This window comes from Chrysoperla carnea, chromosome 2 (assembly GCF_905475395.1).
Source record: "Chrysoperla carnea chromosome 2, inChrCarn1.1, whole genome shotgun sequence".
NCBI lineage: Eukaryota > Metazoa > Arthropoda > Insecta > Neuroptera > Chrysopidae > Chrysoperla > Chrysoperla carnea.
Window position 1 is genome coordinate 98,679,367 of NC_058338.1, and position 23,610 is coordinate 98,702,976.

The 23,610-nt window shown below is 29.3% G+C and overlaps 1 protein-coding gene and 1 long non-coding RNA gene across 2 annotated transcripts in view; one reads left to right on the forward strand and one right to left on the reverse strand.

The window, feature by feature from the left end:
• LOC123293121 (zinc finger protein 91-like) overlaps positions 1-23,610 on the forward strand; it is a 49,186-nt gene that overhangs the window by 23,030 nt on the left and 2,546 nt on the right. The window contains exon 7 of the mRNA XM_044873835.1: positions 5,626-6,239. Coding sequence (XP_044729770.1) covers positions 5,626-6,239 — 614 coding nt within the window. The remainder of the gene's footprint in view (positions 1-5,625; positions 6,240-23,610) is intronic.
• Positions 8,981-13,824, reverse strand: LOC123291941. The gene is made up of 3 exons (XR_006534986.1): positions 13,706-13,824; positions 9,301-9,304; positions 8,981-9,125 (listed from the first exon to the last, which is right to left on the reverse strand). It is a non-coding gene; the product is annotated as an uncharacterized LOC123291941 (long non-coding RNA).

Here is a 23,610-nt window from a genome sequence, read left to right on the forward strand (position 1 = left end):
TATACAAAGTGTTTACAACCTAATAAATACAATTTCAAAGATGCAACATTTTTTTACTTTTAGATATTTAGCTTCATCGTACTAATATGTAATTATAATTTAAAAATAATAATAGCAGCGAACTCCGGCGTTACTCGAATCAAAATACAATAATTTCCAGTGTTTGAATATATAATGGAATTTCTTAGAACATTCGTGAAATTTCGAGAAGAATTTACAAAATTCTGGATTAACCATTTTCATAGTTCCTTTTAAAAATTGTAAAATATCCTAGAATATTCTGGAAATTATTTTTAATCGATTTTAAATATTTAAATAAATTTTAGATATTTTTAAATTATTTCAGAAAAGTATATCTAAAAATGATCTAAAACATTTTAGATCTACTGATCCGCCTAATTTAAAACCCTACTAACGCGCAGTCTCAAAAGTGCTAGGGTTGCGTTAATTAACGCTATGTATACATAAAAAAACAATTTTAGGCCAATATCTCGGGGACCATCAACTTTATGAAAAATAGTTTCAAACAAAAATTTTCGGAATTTTTTTCCTTAAAAAAAAATTGGTATCAAAAATTTTGAATCGTCAGCCATTTTCCCAAAAATCGAGAAAAACCAAATATATATTTATATGCTAATTAACAGTATCTTGAAACTAATTGATTTTATAAAAAAAAATTTCAAACAAAAGTTGTTGGTAAATTGTTTTCCTAAAAAAAAGGTAGAGTAAACAATTTCGATATCTTTAGCCGTTTTCAAATCGATCAATTATCTATAAATATATAGGAGACTTTCTATAGATATAGATAGTCACTCATCACGATATCCCTGGAACTATAAGACCTAGAGACTTGAAATTTGGCAGGAATATTCCTTTTGCCAAGTAGAGGTCAGCTAAGAACGGATTTTACGAAATTCCACCCACAAGGGGGGTTGCGGGGGTGTTCATGAATAAAAAATTCATATTTTTCAATTATGGCTTTTAATAGTTCAAAACTTGGTCAGAATGTTTTAAATTACATTTAGAAATTTTTTTAACCTTCGGAGGGTAGAAAGGTGTAGCGAGAAAGTGGGAAGGAAATATCGAATATTTACAAATATACCTAAGTGGGGTATCAAATAAAAGAGCATGACGTGTACATTACAAAACTGTTATCCAACGCAAGGAAATGTGGATGGAGGGGTGCAAGTGGGGATGTTGCCCAGCAAAGCGGGTAGTTCCCAGCTAGTATTATATATTTTCCGTTAATTATTCAATCATTAATAGAAATATATATAAAGTTAATCGTTTTGAAAACGGCTGAAGATATCGAAATTGTTCATTCTACATTTTTTTAAGGAAAAAAATTTTCCCAAAAACTTTTGTTTGAAAAATATTTTTATAAAATCAAATTAGTTTCAAGATATTGTTAATTAACATATAAATATTTATATTTGGTCGTTTTTTCCGATTTCCGGAAAATTTTTGATTCAACATTTTTTTAGGGAAAAAAATTTCCGACAATTTTTGTATGATACTATTTTTCATAAAGTTGATGGTTTCCGAGATATTGGCAAAAAATTTTTTTTATGTATACATAGCGTTAATTAACGCAACCCTAGCACTTCTGAGGTTGCGCGTTAGAAGGATCTTAAACTAGATGCCAAAACCTTCCTTTTTTTAGTTTTTTTTTTTTTTTTTTTTTGCTTTTGAATAAATTCATAAAAATTGCTTATTTTCAGTTACTTTGAACGGTCCACTTCAATCATTTGAAAATATTTTCGAACATTTAAATATATTTTATAATTTTATAAAATGTTTAAGAAATTTTGAAACCAAATAGAACGTTTTAACGTGTCTAAACTTATTTCAAATCATATTGAAAATTCTAACATATTTTAGAGCTTTCTCGATCAATGTAGAAATATTTAGAATATTCTAGATCGATAATAGTTATTTTTCATTAATAATTTTCAGTATTTCACTGTGATATAATGGAATTTCTTAGATCATTCATAGAATTTTGAGATCAATGTAGAAAATTCTGCATCGTCTACAATCAGCCTTTTTCATAGTTCCTTTTAAACATTGTAAAATATCCGAATATACTCTAATACATTCCGGGATAATTTTGAATATTCTTGAAAGTCTGGAATGATATTGATCTAACGTAATTGATGCCATTCAACACACTCCTGAACTTATATGAGTCGAATAATGTGTTAGAAAAGGATAGAAGTATCTCATTACACTTTTTTACCACCCACTTTCACGTACAACAACCAAACTTCTTTACTTGCAAGTAGGACCTTCTAACACTGGAACCACAAATGGATGATCATGGACAAAAGGTTGGACACACCCACTATCATATCTAATATAATATGTATAATATACAGTGTGATCATTTCAAAAGTATTCACCCTTAATAACTCTTGACTTGATATGATCATTGTTTTGAGTGAGAACACGTCGATTTAGATATCAACAGGGAAGTTCAAAAATGTTACTCCGAAAATTTAAGGTTTTTCATTTCTTCACCCCCACTCACGTCAGCTTGGAAATTTCAAATGGCATCCCCACTTTGTGATACCTCGTTTGAAAGAGCATACAACCATGATAAAAAAAATGAAATCGATCGATTGGTTCTTAAGATAGACTATACAGGAAATGGAAGGTATAAATTCAATATTCTGGGTAGTCTATTTTAAGAAACCAATCGATATATTCCATTTTTTTTAATAATGGTTGAAGAGAGAATTGCATGCCCTTTCAAACGAGGTATCTCAACATAGGGGGTGCCATTTGAAATTCCAAAGTTGGGGTGAGTGGGAGTGAAGGAATGAAGCCCTAAAATTTTCTGGGTACCATTTTTGAACTTCCTCGTCGATATCTAAATCGACGTGTTTTGATTCAAAACTATAATCACATCACAGGTCAAGATTTATTTAGAATTGATATCTTCCATCTTCTGTGTAGTCTATCTTGAGAACCAATCGATCGATTTCATTTTTTTATCATGGTGAATAGAAAATTTTACGCCCTTTCAAATGATGTATTACAAATGGAGCGAAGGGGTGAAACTTAAAATTTTCTAGGTACCATTTTTGAACTTTCCCCTCGATATCGAAATCGACATGTTTTCATTCAAAACAATAATCACATCAGATCGAGAGTTATTAAGGGTGGAGACTTTTGAAATGATCATTCTGTATAATATACTCATAAAACTTTATGATATGATTTATGTAACAAAATGCAAATTTGACTGACACTACATGCAAAGAGAAGTCCCGTTCGAGAGTATTTTTTAACATCGAATTTTCTTCCGCTCGCGCTATGCAAGATTTTTGTTTTTTAATTGTAAATGATGCCAAATTATTTAAAATAAATTATTGGAAAATGGTAAAATTAAGAATCTTAGAATTTTGAAATCAAATATATTAGAAATATAAATCGTGACTGACACTACCATCACTTTGGATTGTAAAAGAATTGTATTTTGAGTTGTATTTTATAAGAAACCTTAAAAATTAATATTACAGGACACAAGATAGGAACTTTAAACCATTTTAAAGATATAATGTAATAAAATGTTATTTTTGAGTACAATTAATAAGAAATTATATTTAAAATAATTGGAATTTTAACGTTCTTGTAAACATAAATATTGAAATTATAATGAAAACTTAAAATTTACGAAGCAAAATATTATTTAGGTACTTAATGATATTGTACCATACTAAAGTGTGTAGTGTTGGCACCATACTAAAGTATTTTTAGTATCAAAAACAGTAATTTTTTTTTTTTAAATCATGTACACTTTTTCATGTAATTACCCAGAGGTGAACTTTGCCAATTTCGCATACACAAATTCATTTCCAGTAAAATTGAATAAAGACAATCATAAAACCCCGTTTATTTTTGCATAATTTGAATTATATCTTTTAAATGGTACGGTAAAAAAGTCTTAATTTTTATCGTCCTAACGTATTGTCCACTATGACTCTCGGTATTGCCATACTACCTTAGCATTTTTTTTTTGGCTTAAAATCCAGTCCAGATGTTCAGATTCCAAACCACTGGAAAATTATTTTGCTGCTAGTGTCAATTGTGTGCGATTATTGTAGTTATTTGTTTAGAAATTTCATTAGAATTTATTTATTAAGAAATATAAAAAAAATTTGAATATTATCCAAATTTTTTATGTAAACAAATTCTACCTTCTAATAATGTTAAACATTAGTGAGGTATTAATTTATATGAATTTCTAAATAAAAATCAGGGGTAGTATCATAAATTATACTAGAAAATCGAGAATCATCAAAGAATTTTGAAATTTGAGTCTTCCAGCCCTACTCCAATCAAATTCATGATTTATTTATTAAGCATTGGCGAGCTGAACTTCAAAAATTTGGAATGCTACCTTTGAGGAAACGTACCGTCATCTTGAATTCAAGGGTGCGTCCAGTTGTATCGCCGTATCTCTTTCTCTAGCAGTTTAACGAAAAAGTAAATTAACAGTTATTATAAATTAAATTTTCTACAAAAAGGTCATACAACATTTTCGATATATCGTGTATTTAAATATGCTTAAATAACTTTTTTTGCTTAGAATTTATCCTTTTATGGATTCCCGTTGTAATTTTTAGCATAAACTTTTCCAACCTCAAAAGGTGTCTCTCACCCCCTGGGCAAGATCGCACAAATTTTTGTTTTTAAATCTTTAAGTAAGCTTTAAACAATGTAGTCGAACAGTTTTTATAAAGATTTGTTGACTATCCCTGGATTCCGAGCTTTTAACATATTTATACCTTACGGATCTCCATATTACTATAAATTTAAAGTTATACACACCATTTGTTTAAATATTATGTCTATAGGACGTATAATTCTGTTATTGGAGAGTGTTTCAAGTGAAATTGATTTATCAATATAGATAAAAGAAGCGAAGAAGTTATGTTAGTTAGTACATTTTCTTCTTGGTCGAGGAAATGCTGTTTTTGATAAGTTAAAAAATTTGAATAAGAAACGAAGCCAAGAATTCTAATCGCTCAAGTGAAAGAGCTTTTTTTCCGTCTTCGGGCTAAGTAGGAAATGTACCAACTAACATAACTTCTTTGCTTCTTTTATCTATATTGATATATCAATTTCACTAAAGTTTGAAACACTCTCCAATAACAGAATTATATACGTCCTATAGGCATAATATTTAAACAACCGGTTAGTAAAAAAGTATCATTTGAATATTATGAAAAATATTATGCCAAATTCTTAGAAAAAAGTAGTGGTAAGAGTTAGGAAAACATTCCAATTTTCTAGGCGAAATTATGCGATAACCTTTTTTATAGAAAATTTAATTTACAATCACTTTTACCGCTTTACTTTTTTTTCGTTAAAACTGCTAAGGAACGAGAAGCGGCGGAAAAACCGGACGCACTTTCAAATTTAAGATGGCGGTACGTTTATCTAAAGGTAGAATCAAAAAATTTTGAAGTTAAGCTCGCCATACAATTCTCCAAATATCTTTCGGATTCAAATTATTTTTTTCTATCGCCCATAAGGAAAAGTTAATTTTATTGAGTAAATATGTTTACACTTTCTAAACTCTAGTATTTATAAAAATTTGTAATTTAATATTTATAGTGGCGAAGACCCCATTAAACCTGAAATGCAAGAAGAAAACGTTAAAACGAATGAAGTTTTAATACTGAATCAGATGCAACAGAAAACTATTGGAACGGATTATGAAGTACCGGAAGACGAAAAGGGCTTAATAGATCCTAAACTAATTAAAATTGAAATTCTCGAAGAAAGTTCTACCTTGCAACGCGAACGAATTGGTGAACATGAAAATATCCTGGAAAAACAATTAACACCAGAATTATTATTTAAAAACAAAAATCTTAATGAAAATGTTTTAAAACAAAATTCTGTTAAACCTGGTTTTTCATGCGATTTTTGTGATAAAAAATTTATTTATAACTTCGCTTTAGTTCGGCATAACCGTGTGCACACTGGAGAAAAACCTTTTTCATGTGATTTATGCGATAAAAAATTTAGGCAGAAGGCCAATTTAATTCAGCATAAACTTGTTCATAACAAGAAAGATACTCATACTCGAAAAAAACCAGTTTCATGTAATTTGTGTGAAAAAACTTTTGCTCATAGATCGGGTTTATATAAACATAAAATTTTGCACACCGGAGAAAAACCATTTTCCTGTAATTTTTGTAATAAAACATTTAATCGTAAAGATAGTTTAATTTCACATGAACGTGTGCATACTGGCGAAAAACTATTTTCATGTGATTTGTGTGGCAAAGGTTTTAATCAAAAACCCAGTTTTACCAAGCATAAACGTCTTCACAGTGATGACAAGACTTTTATAAATGATGGTTGTGATAAAAATCCTGAACAACAAATACATTCAATAGTTATAAACAATGAACATGAATCAACAAGGTATTTTCCTTTTTTAAATTGTCCCAAAATTCTTAAGTTAACGAATTCATAAAGAATTAACGCATGGTTAAAAATTAATTTTTGTTTGTAAAACACGGAGAAAAACTGTTTACAGTCTGTCATTCATTTGAATAAAAGACAAGTAAAAAAGAACAATTGACTGAATTAACTGTTGAAATACCCTGTGTAGACAGTGTTGAATTTCGCGAGCCATTGAGCATTATTCCATGACGTAAAAAGACGCCGTTAAGGTACCTGATAAAGCGCAAAGCGTTATTGAAGGGCTTGAAGAGCCTTTTTGCCTGTAGAATACATTCGATTTGTTACCAACATGCTTGGATTATATAACGCGAAGCGTTATTTAAGTGTGGTGCCTAGGTAGCTGTGAGAACGCGCAGCGTTATTGATAAGCGCAACGCGCGTTGTCGCCTGTAGGAATGGAGGACTAAGTGATTTTATGAACACTTATACCAAAATTTTGTTTTTAGCGTTAATATTTCTGAGCGTTACCTCAAAAATTACACCACCCTCTCCACAAAACACTCTTCAAAATACACGTTCCAAATCTACCCCGCCAAAATGTCCTTTTAAAAAAACTTTACCCCCCCCCACCACAAAACCCTCTCTTTAAATTCAACCCCATACAAACTCCGCCACAAGTTTTAGGCCCCTTTTCACGAAAATCCCCTTCAAAAATCACTACCCAAATCTACTCCGCCATAATGGTCATAAAACAATAACAAATTTTACAAGCCCCCGAAAAATTACCCCCCTTTCCAAAACCCCCTGAAAATTCAACCCTCAAATTTACTCCGACACAATGATCATCCAAAAATAAATTTTTACAAGCCCCTCAAAAATTACTCCATACCCTCCACGAAAACTCCTCAAAATCCCAAATCTATCCCGCCACAATGTTCTTAAAAAAAATTTTACCCTCCTGGAAATTATTCTGCTCCTTATCCCTCAAAATTCACCCTCCAAATCTACTCCGCAACAATGATCTCCACATGAAAAAAAAGAAGTTTTCATTCAGTGAATCATTAATTCATAAACTATCCATCAACCCATTTACCCCGCTTAGTCTACCAACAACTGGTGATAGTTTCGTTGGTGTTTAATCAATTATATTCTAAGACAGTTAGCTTTGGGCCACTGAGCTCGCTTAAATAGTACCTACTCTTCCCATCAATCCATTCATATGCCTATGCAGTACTATGTGAAAGATATTCTACATGTCTAATACACATGAGAGGGTATGTAAAGGCAGGCACCTGCATTAAGCATATTTAGTGATACATAGTTAAACAGGTATCAATGAAAAATACACAATATTGCTATTCGTTGTGTGCGTAGTCATGGTAGGGATAATAAAATCGATGCCAGCGCTTTAAGTGAAAAATTTTGGAGATAAAGGGGGCTGTTATGACTAATTTGCAATTCTTTACATGTTAATGATATAGAAACTGTCAAATTAAAATGATTGAAAAACACTAATTAATTAAACTTAATGCATTAAAAATTGTGAAAATAAGAAATCAAATTGTACAAATATTATTTTTCAAATGTAAATTATCATAATTATTTATTTAAATTTGTGAAACAAGAATATTAAATTTTAAATGTAAGTTTTCAATGCAATCCATATAATTATATATGCATCCATACAATTCTATAATTAAAGTAGTGTATCGTTGTCATGGAAACGAAATTCACGCACGAAGCGAGTACATTTATAATTATGATCTAAGCTAAATAGCGTTCTCACGGATAAACAGTGATGTTTACAAAAAAAAATGTTTCATACAAAAAATTTTTTATAAGAAACACTTTTTACATTTAAACATTTGTTCCATCTCTAACGGTTTAAAAGATGGGTCCTACGGACCTATGTTGCGCATTTACGAACTTGACGTCACTTTTTACGTCCTAAGCACGCTATAAAAATTTCAGCTTGATATCTCTTTTCACAGACAGAAATGGACTAATGAAGTGATTTTATAAATACCTATACCAAAATTTTCTTAGTAGCATTAATATTTTTAAGCGTTACAAACTTGGGACTAAACTTAACATACCTTTTATATATTTCATATATACAGGATATAACAAGACTATTTAATAGACCAAAAATTGATTGGCAGATGGTTTTTTCGTATACAAACTTTTACATTACCAATGTTAGTTGGTTAAAAAATATTGTTATGTTAAATTTAAAGAAAAAATATATTGTTATTAAAAAGTCTATTAAACAGTCTTGTCTTTTATTCAAATAAATGGCAAAATGTAAACAGTTTTTCTCTGTGTTTTACAAACAAAAGTTAATATTATATTTGACAGGCTGTAAGAAATTGATTATTCTTTTCTGTTACGAGCTGACCGTCTATTAATACTACTAAAATTTTTAGTGGTTTTTTTTTAAGCCTAGTATAATTTGTAATTTATTTTTTATAGTGGTGAATACCCCATCAAAACTGAAATGCAAGAAGAAAACGTTAAAACGGAGGAAATTTTAATAATGAATTGATTGCAACAGGAAATTATTGCAATCCTGGAACAACAATCAAATCCAGAATTAATAGTTGCAAGCGAAAAACTTGATGAAAATGTTCCAGAAAAACCTGCTAAAAAAAACGTTTTCTCATTTTAATGGTAAAAGTTCAACCATTTTAATTTACTATCTGTTATAGTTTGTTGTATGATAGGATTTTATTTAATAATCACACACAGGTTTACTACTATGTTATGCATTTATTCACTCATGATAACTCATGATAACTAATAATAATTCCCACCAAAATGTGTTCGTCTACACATCTCTTACGGTATGGCCAACCACTTTATCAACAGTGTGACCAACCTTACATCTCCCTTTTTATATTTAATTACAAAATTATTTTATTACATATTTATAAAATTAAGTACATATTCAAAACACTAGATACAAAATTAAATTATAATTAAAAGTACAAAATTCAAAATCATGATACACAAAATTCAAATTCATGATTTTAGGATTCAACAAATTCTTTTAAATATTTTGGCTTATTGATTTTTCTCCCTAATCTGGTTCTGTTTATTAAATTACTTTCGTCCTCTGTACTTGGATCATTTGTTTTCTTTTTTACCGACTTGGATTCATTATCTTTTTGATTTATTTTAAACTTAGAATTAAATTCAATGTTTTTCGGAGCTTTATATAAATGATGCCTGTTTCTGCTAACTATTCTACCATTGCTCATTTCCAAAATAAAACTTCTAGGCCTATTTGCTTTTCTTAAAATTTTAGCTAAAGTTTTCGAACCATCATTCATATTTTTTACATACACAATTTCATTTAATTTAAATTTTTGCGGTTTGTAATTATGTTTTTTATCATATTGTTGTTTATACTTTAATTGTCTTTTCTCAAGATCATTTTTTTCTTTATATACTTTTGGCCTAAACGTTTCACTTGTTGGAAAAAGAGCATTGATAATTCGACCAAACATTAATTCACAGGGTGATTTGTTAATTCCACCTCCTATTGGAGTATTGCGATACTCCATTAGTGCAAGATTAGGATCTCTCCCACTATTTTCGCATTTCTTTATTAATTGTTTAAATGTTTGTATATACCTTTCCACCATTCCATTAGATTTTGGATATGTTGGACTGCTGGTGGTATGAACAAATCCCCATCTTGACAAATTCTATAAATTTATAATTATTAAATTGAGGTCCATTGTCACTGAACAATTTATAAGGTATTCCATATCTTGCAAAATTACATTTAAGTATGCCTATCAAATTTTCAGTTGATTCATCTTGTAATTCTTTTATTTCAATGAATTTACTAAAGTAATCAACAATTAAAACATATGGTTTTTGTTTAAAATAAAAAATATCTACTCCTAAAACTTGCCAAGGACCTTCTGGTATTTCTCTCAGCATTAAACTTTCTTGCTGATGAGTTTTTGCAAATTTACAACATGTATTACAATTTTGTATTACATCATCAATTTGTTTACACATATAAGGCCAAAATAAAACTTTTCTAGCTTTGATTTTGCATTTTTCCGCCCCTGAATGATTATAGTGCACTAAATTAAGCATATCTTTTCTTAATGAATTTGGTACTATTACCGCTTGATTTTTAAACAATAATTTATTTGCGTAAAAAAGTTCATCTTTAATTGAATAATAAAATTTTAACTGACTATCTAATTTTTCTTTATTAGGCCACCCGTTTTTAACATAATATATAATTTTGTTTAATTCTACATCTTTTTCTGTTTCATTTTGAAATAATTTTAATTTATCCTTTGAGATTGGTAAATTATCTGTAATCAAATTGACATGAGCTTCTACCTCCCTTTCTATGTTACATTCTAAGTTATTTATATTCTCGTTTGGAAAACGTGAAAGAGCGTCAGCTATTAATAAGTCTTTACCCCTTTTGTATTGGACTATTATATCATAAATTTGTAACCTTAAACGTAATTTTTGTAGCCTAAGTGGAGTTTCATTTATTGATTTTTTGAAAATGTATTCTAATGGCTTGTGGTCGGTTTCTACTTTTATGGTCCTCCCATAGATAAAGTGATGAAATCTCTCACACCCTAATACAATTGCCAACAGTTCTTTTTCTATTTGAGCCCAAGTTTTTTGACTGTTTGTTAATGCTTTTGAAGCATAAGCTACTGGCAGGTTATTCTGTAGGAGTACAGCACCGGCGCCGTAGCTACTACAATCAACAGACAATGTGATTTCTTTATTGACATCAAAATATTGTAAAACCGGAACTTCAGTTAATAATTTTTTTAATTTTGCAAATGCCTCTTTATGTGATTTATAAAAAACAAATTCGTTTTCTTTTTTTAACAACTGTCTTAACGGATCAGTTACTGTAGAAACATTTGGTAAAAATTTACTTACATACGTAACTATTCCTAATATTGTTTCTAACTCTTTCTTTGATTTTGGTTCTTTAATTTCTAAAATTGCATTTACTTTCTCTGGATCTACTTTTAAACCCTGATCACTAAAAATATGACCTAAATACTTTACTTCATTTAATTCGAATTTACATTTGTCTTTGTTAAACTTAATATTAAATTCTTCAGCCCGTTTTAAAACGTTATTCAATCTTACCCTATGTTCTTCTTTGTCTTTACCAAACACCAGAATGTCGTCAATGAAAATCGTTACTCCTTCCAGACCTTTAAAAACATCTTGAAAATTATATTGGAATACTTCTGGAGCTGAGCAGATTCCAAAAGGAAGTACTAAATAACAATATCTGCCGTATTTTCCTGCATGGAAAGTAGTAAGTAGTTGACTTTCTTTCTCCAATTCAACATGGTAAAATCCTTTATTTGCATCCAATTTTGTAAACACTTTTGCTCCTGCCAATCTTGCTGTTATTTCTTCTAAATTTGGTAGTTGATACCTTTCCCTTATTATTGCCTCATTTAATTTCTGTGGGTCGAGACAAATTCGTATTTGATTATTTGGTTTCTTCACTACTACCATTTGACTAACCCATTCTGTTGGTTGTTGAACTTTTTTAATTATACCTAACTGCTCCATTTTGTCTAATTCTTGTTTTACTTGTTGCTCAATTCCTATAGGTATTTTTCTTGGAGCCTCTGCTACTGGCACACAGTCTTTTTTTAATTTAATTTTATATTTGTATCCTTTAAGACTACCAATATCCGAAAATAACTGTTTATACTTTTCCATTATTTCCTTTAAATTGTTTTCTTTTTGTGTTGAAATTTCCATTACTCTCTTAAGTAAATTAAAATTTTGAATAAATGGTAATCCGATTACACTGGGTGCTTCATGATCAACGATTTGAAATATTTCCTTTTTACTTTTATTTTTTATTTTGCATAACAAACTTGCTTGCCCGATTACTTCAATTTGACTTCCATTATAGTTCTTTAGTTTTATTTTTGAAGGTTCCATTTTAATTTTTAATTTTAGAGCTGTATTTTTACCAATTACATTTACTTCGGCACCAGTATCCACTTTACAATTCACCATTTGACCATTAATGCCTACCGCCTGAATCCATTCTTTTTCGTTTAGTTTTTTTGTTTCATTTTTTGACACTGTTGAAATAAAAAATTCTTCTTTTTCCTCAATTGCATGAACTTGTTTTTTCGTTTTATTTTTGCACATTGTAGCAAAATGATTATACGCCAAACATGCTTTGCATTGTTGTTTGTACGCTGGACATTTATTAATTTCGTGATTTTTTCCACACCTGGTGCAGTTTGTAATGGACGATTTATTATAATTGTTTGATTGATAATTTAATTTAGTATTTTTATATTTTGTTTTATCACCTTGTGATTTTTTAAGCGTATTATTTTGTTTAATTTCGTATACTTTTACCCCATCTTTAATTTGTTTATTTTGAGCTTCTGCAATTTCTGAAGCCTTGCATATTTGTATGCATTGATTTAAAGTTAATTTAGGTTCTCTTAATAAACGATCTCTTAATTTGTTGTCATTAATTCCACACACAATCCTATCTCTTATCAAACTATCTTTAAGATTTTCGAAATTGCAATTTTGTGCTAATAATTTTAAATCCGTTATGAACGAATCAATCGTTTCACCTGTTTTTTGTTGCCTAATATTAAACATGTGTCTATTTACCGTTTCATTTGACTGTGGTACTAAATGTTTTAGAAATGCTTCTAACACTTTTTCCCAATCATTTTTCTTTTCATCTTCGAGCTCTAACGTTTCAAACACTTCTTGCGCTTGTTCTCCAATTGTATGTAACAAAATTGCCACTTTTTGTTCACCACTTTTTTTCTTTTCTAAACCCGAAGCTTTCATATAAATTTTGAATCTTTGTTTAAATTTTTTGAAGTTAACACTCAAATCACCTTGCATGCACATTCCTGTCGGTAATTTAATGGCTGTTAATTCTTCAGTCATTTTGTTTTATTAATTTTTTATTTTTTTTTTTTTGTAAAAGTTTATTTATCACTTTTATTTATTTAAATTATTTATTATTTATTTGTATAATTTGTTTATTTAATTTAATTAAACCTGCTAAGCAGCGCCATGTTATAGTTTGTTGTATGATAGGATTTTATTTAATAATCACACACAGGTTTACTACTATGTTATGCATTTATTCACTCATGATAACTCATGATAACTAATAATAATTCCCACCAAAATGTGTTCGTCTACACATCTCTTACGGTATGGCCAACCACTTTATCAACAGTGTGACCAACCTTACACTATCGACGAACTCACACTAGAGAAAAACCTTTTTCATTTGATAACTAGACATCAATGTTTTCACACTGAAGAAAACCATTTGAAGTTATTGAAGAATTTGGTAAAAATAGAGCTTTAATGAATCTCAAAAAAAAATTGTAAATTTTTTGTGCTAAAATTAAAATTAATTTTATTGTAAATTTTGTAATAATATTAAAATATATAAAAATTAATTTTATTTAATTATGGGATACTTTTTTCTCCTTGATTTCCTATCTCCGATTTTGATAAAAACAAGGGTTTAGACTAATTTAGACTCGGCGGAAAAGATTCTGCACGCTAAAATACGTCCCAATTTACGATTTTTATGGTATCACTCTAATACAGTCGTTCCCAAAGTAATAAATATCGACCCCTTGTGATCCATTCCAAATCGAAAGGCGTTTACAGTATCGCAAATATAAGCAAAGAGGATCCATTGAAAAAAAATTAGAAAAAAAGGAATAGGTGGTGAATGACCGAAGGTTAAAAGGTAAAAAATAGTGATGATGTATACTCAATGTCACAAAAAATGCTCGTTTTAAAACATTCTAAGTGTTACTATTATAATATAACATATGATGAGTACGCTTAGAATGTTTTAACTGTGGCACTTTTTTTGACAGTGAGTGTACGTCTGAGTTACAAAAAATGCACGGATTACATATAGTACTATATGTAATCCGTGCATCTTTGTGACACAGAATATACTTAAAAAAGAAAAAGGATGCGGGTAAGTTTTTTTGAAGGATGAGCTATAAAACAAGAAAAGCGTAGAGGGTAGATATACGATTATAAAAAAAATAAACTTAAGAAAATCACGAAATTTCTAGAAAATTTATTTATCTCCGATTTTGATTAAAACATATAGTTTTAGTCTAATTTGGACCCGGCGATATCGAAGTCTAAAATACGATCTAATTTACGGTTTTCAAGATATCACTCTAATAGCTTCGAAACTATAAATTTGGAAACTTGGATGCCGAATGTTTTAAAATCCTTGTGGCAGACGTGCAAAAGCATTTGATTATCGTTATTTATGGGTCAAAAAACTCTCGAAACTGATTCTCATTAAAATCGAGAACAATAATATTAATTAATTTACAATAATCGAAATATTTCAAAGGAGGAGGGGGTACCCCTTAAGAAAATCACGAAAATTCGAAAAATTTATCTTCGATTTTGATCAAGATTTTCAAGATATTCCTTTCCAAATGTGGAAATTTTAAATCGAATATTTTGAAATTCGATTCTTTTTAAAAGATTCTAGTCGACACTCTTGCAGTTGTTGAGATACAATAAAAAAAAATAAAGATTCCTAAATTTGGTTTCAGAAACTTCAGTGCAAAAGGAACACTAGTGACGGTATAAGTTCTCCCATTTAGTTGATAAATTTTATCAATTCTCTCGTTTAAGTTGAGTATCTTTGTGTAGTGGCCATGGTACTTACAAAAGAATACAACTAAAATAAATTTTGCCATTTAATAAAAATAATAATATTTTTATATCATATATACTTCAATTTCAAATACATAGAGATTATAGTGTTATAACCTATTCAAATTCAAATTCGATTTATTCATTCTTTTTTTAAACAATACAATATTGTACAGAACATGTCATTAAAAAGGGATAGGGAAAAGGCAAGGAAGGGGAAGGTATGCAGCTATGGCTGACTTTGTTAGGAACTATCCCGGCATTAACCTCGTGCAAACTTAATGGAAAACCATAGAAACCCTTATGGAAAAAAGAAACTGTTAATAAGTCTGAATAACATTTCTCGAAGTTTTATTTTCTCTTAAAAACTCTAAAAAAGTTTTATAATGTCGGAATAAATCTTAATAAAAAGTAACAAGTGTTGATTTCAGTGTTGTCAGTGTTGATTTCTTTATCACATTACACAAACAAACATGTGACACATACATAACTGATATTCAAGTATAGTGCATATTATAAAATTTTCACCTAATTGGCGCCCTCACGGGTAAACAATGATGTTTACGAAAAAATGTTTCAAACAAAAGTTGTTTAATTTTTGATAAGGAACATTTTTTACATTTAAACTTTTGTTCTATCTCTAACGGTTTACAAGATGGGTCCGTAGGACCCAAGACCCAATTGATCTATGATGCTCATTTACGAACTTGACCTCACTTTTTACGTCCTAAGTACGCTGTAAAAATTTCAGCTCGATATCTTTTTTCGTTTTTGAGTTATCGGGTCCACAGACGGACGGACGGACAACCGGAAATGGACTAATTAGGTGATTTTATGAACACCTATGACAAAATTTTTTTCCTAGCATCATTATTTTTAATCGTTACAAACTTTGGACTAAACTTAATATACTATGTATGTTTCATATATACATGGTATAAAAACTTAATATACTATGTATATTTCATATATACATGGTATAATAAGAAGTAATAAGTCGGAATAATTCCAAGAATTGAGACTCTGCCAGAAGAGTTATTCAGTAGTAAGACTTTTTCATACTTTTTAATGCTTAAAAAAAGTTCTTAATAATTTTTTTACGGCTGTAAAAAGACTTATTCAGAGTTTTTCTGACTTATTAAAACTTTCAATAAAACTGATTTCTGATTTATTAAAACTTTTTCTTTCTGGGAATGTCGTATATAGGTATACGTGCGACATGTATGTGCGTAATGTGACAGAGTAATCAACACTGTCTATACATGGTATTTCAACAATTAATTCAGTCAATTGTTTGTTTTCACTTGTTTTATTTAAGTTTAAGTATAAGAGGTTGTGGGTAATTTAAAACTTAACATGTAAAAATAGTCACTTGTATAAAAAAGCAAGTGAAAACAAACAATTGACTGAATTAAATGTTGAAATACGATAATAGACAGATAAATAGACAGTGTTCATTACACATACATACATGTCGCACGTATACCTATATATGACATTCCCATATAATACATACTATACAATTTGCGCTCTCACGGGTAAACAGTGATGTTTACGAAAAAATGTTTCAAACAAAAGTTGTTTATTTTTTTATAAAGAACATTTTTTACATTTAGCTATTGTTCTATCTGTAACGGTTTAAAAGATGGGTCCTATGGATCCAAGACCCAATTGACCAATGATGCTCAAGTTTGTAACGCTTAAAAATATTGATGATACGAACAAAATTTTGGTATAGGTGTTCATAAAATCACCTAATTAATCCATTTCCAGTTGTCCGTCCGTCCATCCATCCGTCCGTCCGTTTGTGGGCACGATAACTCAAAAACGGAAAAAGATATCAAGCTGAAATTTTTATAGCGTACTCAGGACCTAAAAAGTGAGGTCGAGTTCGTAAATCAGCAACACAGGTCAATTGGGTCTTGACCTATGGGTTGGGTTGAGTGTGTTGTTGGGTTGGGTTCGGTTGAGTATGTTGTTGGGTTGGGTTGAATGTGTTGTTGGGTTTTGTTCGGTTGAGTTTGTTGTTGAGTTGGGTTCGGTTGAGTGTGTTGTTGGGTTAGGTTGGGTTGAGTGTGTTGTTGGATTGGGTTTGGTTGAGTGTGTTGTTGGGTTGGATTGGGTTGAGTGTGTTGTTGGGTTGGGTTGGGTTGAGTGTGTTGTTAGTCCCAAGTTTGTAACGCTTAAAAATATTGATACTATGAACAAAATTTTGTCATAGGTGTTCATAAAATCACCTAATTAGTCCATTTCCGGTTGTCCGTCCGTCCGTCTGTGGGCACGATAACTTAAAAACGAAAAAATATATCAAGCTTAAATTTTTATAGCGTACTTAGGACGTAAAAAGTGAGGTCGAGTTCGTAAATGAGCAACATGTCAATTGGGTGTTGACCTATGGGTCCGTAGAAACCATCTTGTAAACCGTTAGAGATAGAACAAAAGTTTAAATGTAAAAAATGTTCCTTATCAAAAAATAAACAACTTTTTTTGGAAACATTTTTTCGTAAACATCACTGTTTACCCGTGAAGGAGTAAATTGTATGTATTATATAATTTGTATAAATATACATAATATGTTTATACATATTATCTTATATATTTAAACGAGCAATTCTTGTATATATATATATATATATATCAACGATCTTGGAAATGGCTCCAACGATTTTCATGAAAATGAGTATGTAGGGGTTTTTTGGGGCGATAAGTCGATCTAGCTAGGTTTCATTTATCAGAAATGTCGTTTTATCCGTCTTTTCATGAAAAATTCATCAGACATCTATTGGTGTATAACGTAGTTAATGAAATGCAATGCAAATTATAACATAACAAAAAGGAGGCGTTTGAGTAGTCTAAAGTGAAAAATATGACTCTTGCTGACATCTATTGGCGAATAACCGAGCAAAGCTCGGTCATCCAGATATTTTGTATAATATGTATAAATAATATGTATGTGCAATGTGATAGAGTGATCAACACTATTTATGCATGGTATTTCAACAACTAACTCAGTCAATTATTTGTTTTCACTTGTTATGTTAATAATTAATAATTTATTTATGATAATTAGGAATGAATAAAATTAATTAAGTATTTACTAATTAATGAATTAATTAGAAAATAGATTTAAAAAATATTAATATAAGCTTCAAAAGTTTGTAATAATCAAACAAAAAAAGTAATATGTATTAAAAAAACAGCGCGCAATAAGCGCTTCTAAAAAATTATTATAATGTTATTATATTCAATTTAATTTATACATTTGTTTATAATAAATATAACAAAATGAATATCATGTAAATTTTTTGATGTTAGTATGATTACCTTGGAAACTGAAATGAAAATTTAAAGAAAACTATTTGAAAAGACTCAAAATAGGAGTTCGTAACATATCCTTTTTATCGATTACACGTTGTTTTTTAATTTTTCCAAATTTCTAACCCTTCTAAAACGTTCATAAGCTTCCCTTTCTCGCATGTGTGTAAAATTTTGAAAGAAAAATTCTAAAAAAGCTGTTGCACCAATGTTTTTTAGTCGAATGGATGCCCCACATACGTAACGGGACATTCTACACAATTAATTTGGTAAATACCTGATTTTTCTTTATTTAAAGTTTTTTGTTTATTATTTACTAATAATTTTGATGATTTGAACGTTAAATTATTTGAAAATATAATGTTGTAATTATATTTTCTGAAAATAGTCCCAATTTTCGATCCAAAACTTAAGTATACGGTAGAGAGGCCCAATTGTTTTCTTTGTTTATATCAAACAATTTTTTCTATTTTCTTTTCTACTAAATTGTCTATAATTTTAGGGTTGTATCCGTTTTTACTTGCAATAAATTTGATATTTAATTCTTTTTTATAATTTTGATTAACTAAAGGAACATGCAAAAGTCGGTGTACGTAACTATTAAAGGAGGACATTTTAATAGACCATGATTGATATGAAGAATTTGGAAATTTGGAACCAATTGATATGTTTAAATCTAAATAGTTAATCGATTTATTAATTTCTGTTTCCACAGTGAATTGAATTTTGGGATTAAATTTATTAAAAAGTTCTAAAAAGTTGGATAATTGCCTAGAAGTTCCAGACCAAATGCAAAATATATCATCAACATATCGTCGCCAGAATATTATATTGTTTATTGATTTTTGTTTTCGAAAAGAATATTCTCAAAATAATTCATGAATATTTCTGCAAATAATGGTGATGTTGGTGCTCCCAAAGGTAAACCGTCATTTTGTATATAAATTTTATCATCAAATTTAAAATAATTTATAATAAATCGTTTTAAAAAAGTTAAACTTTATTTTGCTTACAAAGATTTAATTTCTTCCAAACTATATATACGCTAGTCGAAATCTACATTAAAATCGCAAAACGCGATGTAAAGTAGCTTTTTTGGTATGTTATTTGGACCCTTTAGGGAATGTGAAACTATGTTTTGCAAGTAAAAAAAATTTTAAATTCAAATTTTTGAATTTTTTTCTGTTTCTAGCTATTACGCAGGTGGCACAACTTATTTTTTGTTAATAAAACATTGTTTCACATTCCCCTTGGGGGTTAATAACATACCAAAAAAGCAGCTTTACATCACTTTCCGGTCGCAGTTTGTATTGGTTTTCGAAAATTTTAAAAATATTTCGAAGTAATTTCAATAAAACTTTTATATCGTTTTTTTTTTTTTTCAAAAATTTTTATAAAGCTCATCACTAGTTGAAGCTTTCTACAAATTTTTATCTTCATATCTTTTCTATTTTTGGAGAAAATGGACACCAAAAGTTGGCCCCTGAAGATGTTAACGAAAAATTTCAAACAAAAGTTGTTTATTTTTTTATTTATATTTATTATTATTATTTTCAAAAATGATAATTCATAATTCAATAATATATTCAAAATGGTTTTTTTGAAATTACTTTTAAAGTCTCCACCATTTCCGCAATCTCTCGATGACTGCTCCCGCGCCTTCTCTCACGGCCTCGATCGCATCCACGTTGGCCGCTTCGCACCCTCCTCTTCCTACTCCCCGAATCTTCGCTGCCCTCTCATTTGAGCTTAATGAAATTTATTTAAAAACAGTACTCACTTCTGTACTCTACTCACCGAAACTTCGCGGCCCTCTCATTTGAGCTTAATGAAATTTATTTAAAAACAGTACTCACTCCTGTACTGCGTCATTAGGTGTTTGTGCAGCTGATAAGGGTGCAGGGTATTGTTATTAGTAAAAAGGAGTTACTTAGTAATAAAATGGATTATATAAGGAATTGTTATTATTCATTCTGAAAAATTAGACATAATTTCAAAGAATATTCTGTGTATTCTTCACATGAAAAACGTTTTTCTTCATTACTATCAACTGGTATTGGTACAGGAGCTCGCAACGTCAGCAGAACAAGAATTTTATTATTGCTGATTTTATGATATGTTGTTCTTCTTGCTCTTTCAGTTAGAGCTTGGGTCATCTGGCTGGCGGTAGTGGTTGCGTTTAGTACTGCGCAGCCTAAATGTTACAGGTAATAATCCTTTTAAAAGTGTTTTAGTATGTCTGTAATTTTAATATTATGTTATTTAAGTATACAAAAATCTAAAATTAATTTGCCAGGCGGTAATTCGGTTGCTAAACCTTGAAAAAAGTGAAAAAGTTATGAAAAATAAATGACATTTGTTAAATATATATCTTATTTTATGTTTTTTTCCAAGTGTGGTAAATGGCTGTGGTCGTTAGCAACTGCAATAATTTTAGTGATTACTAGTTCCGAGTTCAAATCCAGCAGCAGTAACCTTTTTTTTTTTTTAAATTTATTATCTTATGTAATTCTTTAAATTTTTTAATTTATTTAACTTTTATTGTAATGAACGTTTCATATTTTATTTTGTGATAATTCTGTATCGTCTTAGTTACGAAGTTTTAATTATTAGGTTGAATTTGTTCAATAGAGGAGTTGGTTGAGTTTAGTAGTTTTTATCCTGTGCGTTCAAAAATGGGACACAATGATTATTTAAAGAAAGAAGAATGGGTCGATTTTTATTGTTATTATTATTATTATTAATTATATATATATATATTAATATTATATCACGAGTATTATATCAAGTGAATCGTACAGAGTTATCAAAAAATAAAATGAGAAACGTTCAATATAACAAAAATTATAAAAAATTCAATAGAAATAAGATAATAAATTTAAAAAAAAAAATGATGATTGCTGCTGAATTCGAACTCGGAACTAGTAATCACTAAAATAATTACAAAATGCTAGCGCCTAAACGACCACAGCCATTTACCACACTTAGAAAAAAACATAAAATAAGATATATATTTAACAAATGTCATTTATTTTTCATAACTTTTTCGCTTTTTTTCAAGATTTAGCAACCGAATTACCGTCTGGCAAATTAATTTTAGGTTTTTGTATACTTAAATAACATAATTTTAAAATTACAGACATAATAAAATTCTTTTAAAATTTAGTGTTATGACCTGTATACTTAGGCTGCGCATTACTAAACAGCATATCATAAAATCAGCAATAATAAAATTCTCCCTCGAAAACTATGCGAGCTCCTATACTATATAGTTCTCATTTAAAAATTTTCGTCTGATATTTCTTCTTTAATAAATACATGTTCAATTTTAACGATTTCCTCTGGTATTTCTTCTTTAACTCTTGTAATAGTTTCAGATTTCATATTCAAATGTCCAATATGTAGATTTGAATGATGTTTTTGACTAGATTTCGAGTGAGTTTGTTTATGCCGAATTAAATCACTTTGCGTATTAAATTTTTTATCACAAACTTCACAAGAAAAAGGTTTTTCGCCAGTATGAGTTCGTTTATGTACAATTAAATGACTACTGACAGTAAATGATTTATTACAAATTTCGCATGAAAAAGGTTTCTCGCCAGTATGAATTCGCATGTGCTGAATTAAACCATGTTGAAACGTAAATTTTTTTTCACAATCTTCACATGAATAAGGTTTTTCGCCAGTATGAATTCTTTTATGTCTGATTAAACTATGTTGCTGATTAAATGCCTTATCACAAACTTGACATGTAAATGGTTTGTTTCCAGTGTGTATTCGTTTATGTTTAATTAAATTTCCTTTGCTATTAAATGTTTTATTACAAATTTCACAAGAATGAGGTTTTTCTCCAGTATGAGTTCGTTTATGAATAACTAAGTTGCTATGATTACTAAATTCTTTATTACAAAATTCACATGAGAACGTATTGTTTCCAATATGAATTCGTTTATGAATATATAATTGATGCATCTTGGAAAATGTTTTATCACAAACTTTACACGAATAACCGTTTCCCCCGGTGTGAATTAGTTTATGACGAGTTAAATAATTTTGCGAATTAAATTTTCTACCACAAACTTCACATGAAAACGATTTTTCTTTAATATGAGTTCCTTTATTTACATTTAGACTGCTTTGATGAGTTTTCGTTTTATCACAAACTTCATAAGAAAAACGTTTTTCTTCATTATTAATTGCTACAGGTGTCGTTTCAAAATTTCCGTCGGATATTTCTTTTTTAATTCTTCCATGTTCCAAAGTAACAATTTCAGAATCCAATTTTTTCCCTCGAAAATGACTTTGTTTATGTCTAATTAAACTATGTTTTTGAGTAAATTTTTTATTACAAATTTCACATGAATAAGGTTTTTCTCCGGTGTGAATTAGTTTATGTCGAGCTAAATCACTTTGAGAATTAAATTTTTTGTCACAAACTTCACAAGAAAAAGGTTTTTCTCCAGTATGGATTCTTTTATGTTTAATTAAATTATGTTTATGATTAAATGTTTTATTACAAACGTCACATGTAAAACGTTTCTGTTCATTATTAATCCGATGATTTTCCAAAATATTTTCACCAATTTCTTCCCCATTTTCCTTTTTATCAATGAACTCTTCACTTAGTCTTCCATATTCCATTGTAACAGTTTCGGTGGTTTCTTCTTGCATTTCTTCTTTAAGCAGTACATGTTCAAAATCTTCTTCTGGTATTTCTTCTTCAATTAATACATCTTCCTTTGTAAAAGTTTCCTCAAGTATTTCTTTTTTAATTCTTACAATCTCCATTGTTTCACTTTCTTCAATAATTTCCGTATTTAATTGTTGTTCAAGTTTAATGTTTTCTGTGTTAACAAATTGAATATCAAAATTATTAAATGAATTATTTAGCATTTTCTTTCTTTCTACATGCATATTTTATACAAGTTCACAAATGAAGCCATTTAAATTGAATGTCAACAACATTTGGCTACGTTCAGAGAAACTACAGTAAGGCATGCCATAAAAACATTGAATACAGTGGATTTGTAAAAATATAAAACTTGCATCAAGTATATGCGAAAAGCATGTTTAGGAGAAATTACTTATTGTAGACCTTGGAACAGAAAGAGTGCTTTGTTAAATGATTAATGCATACTTGAA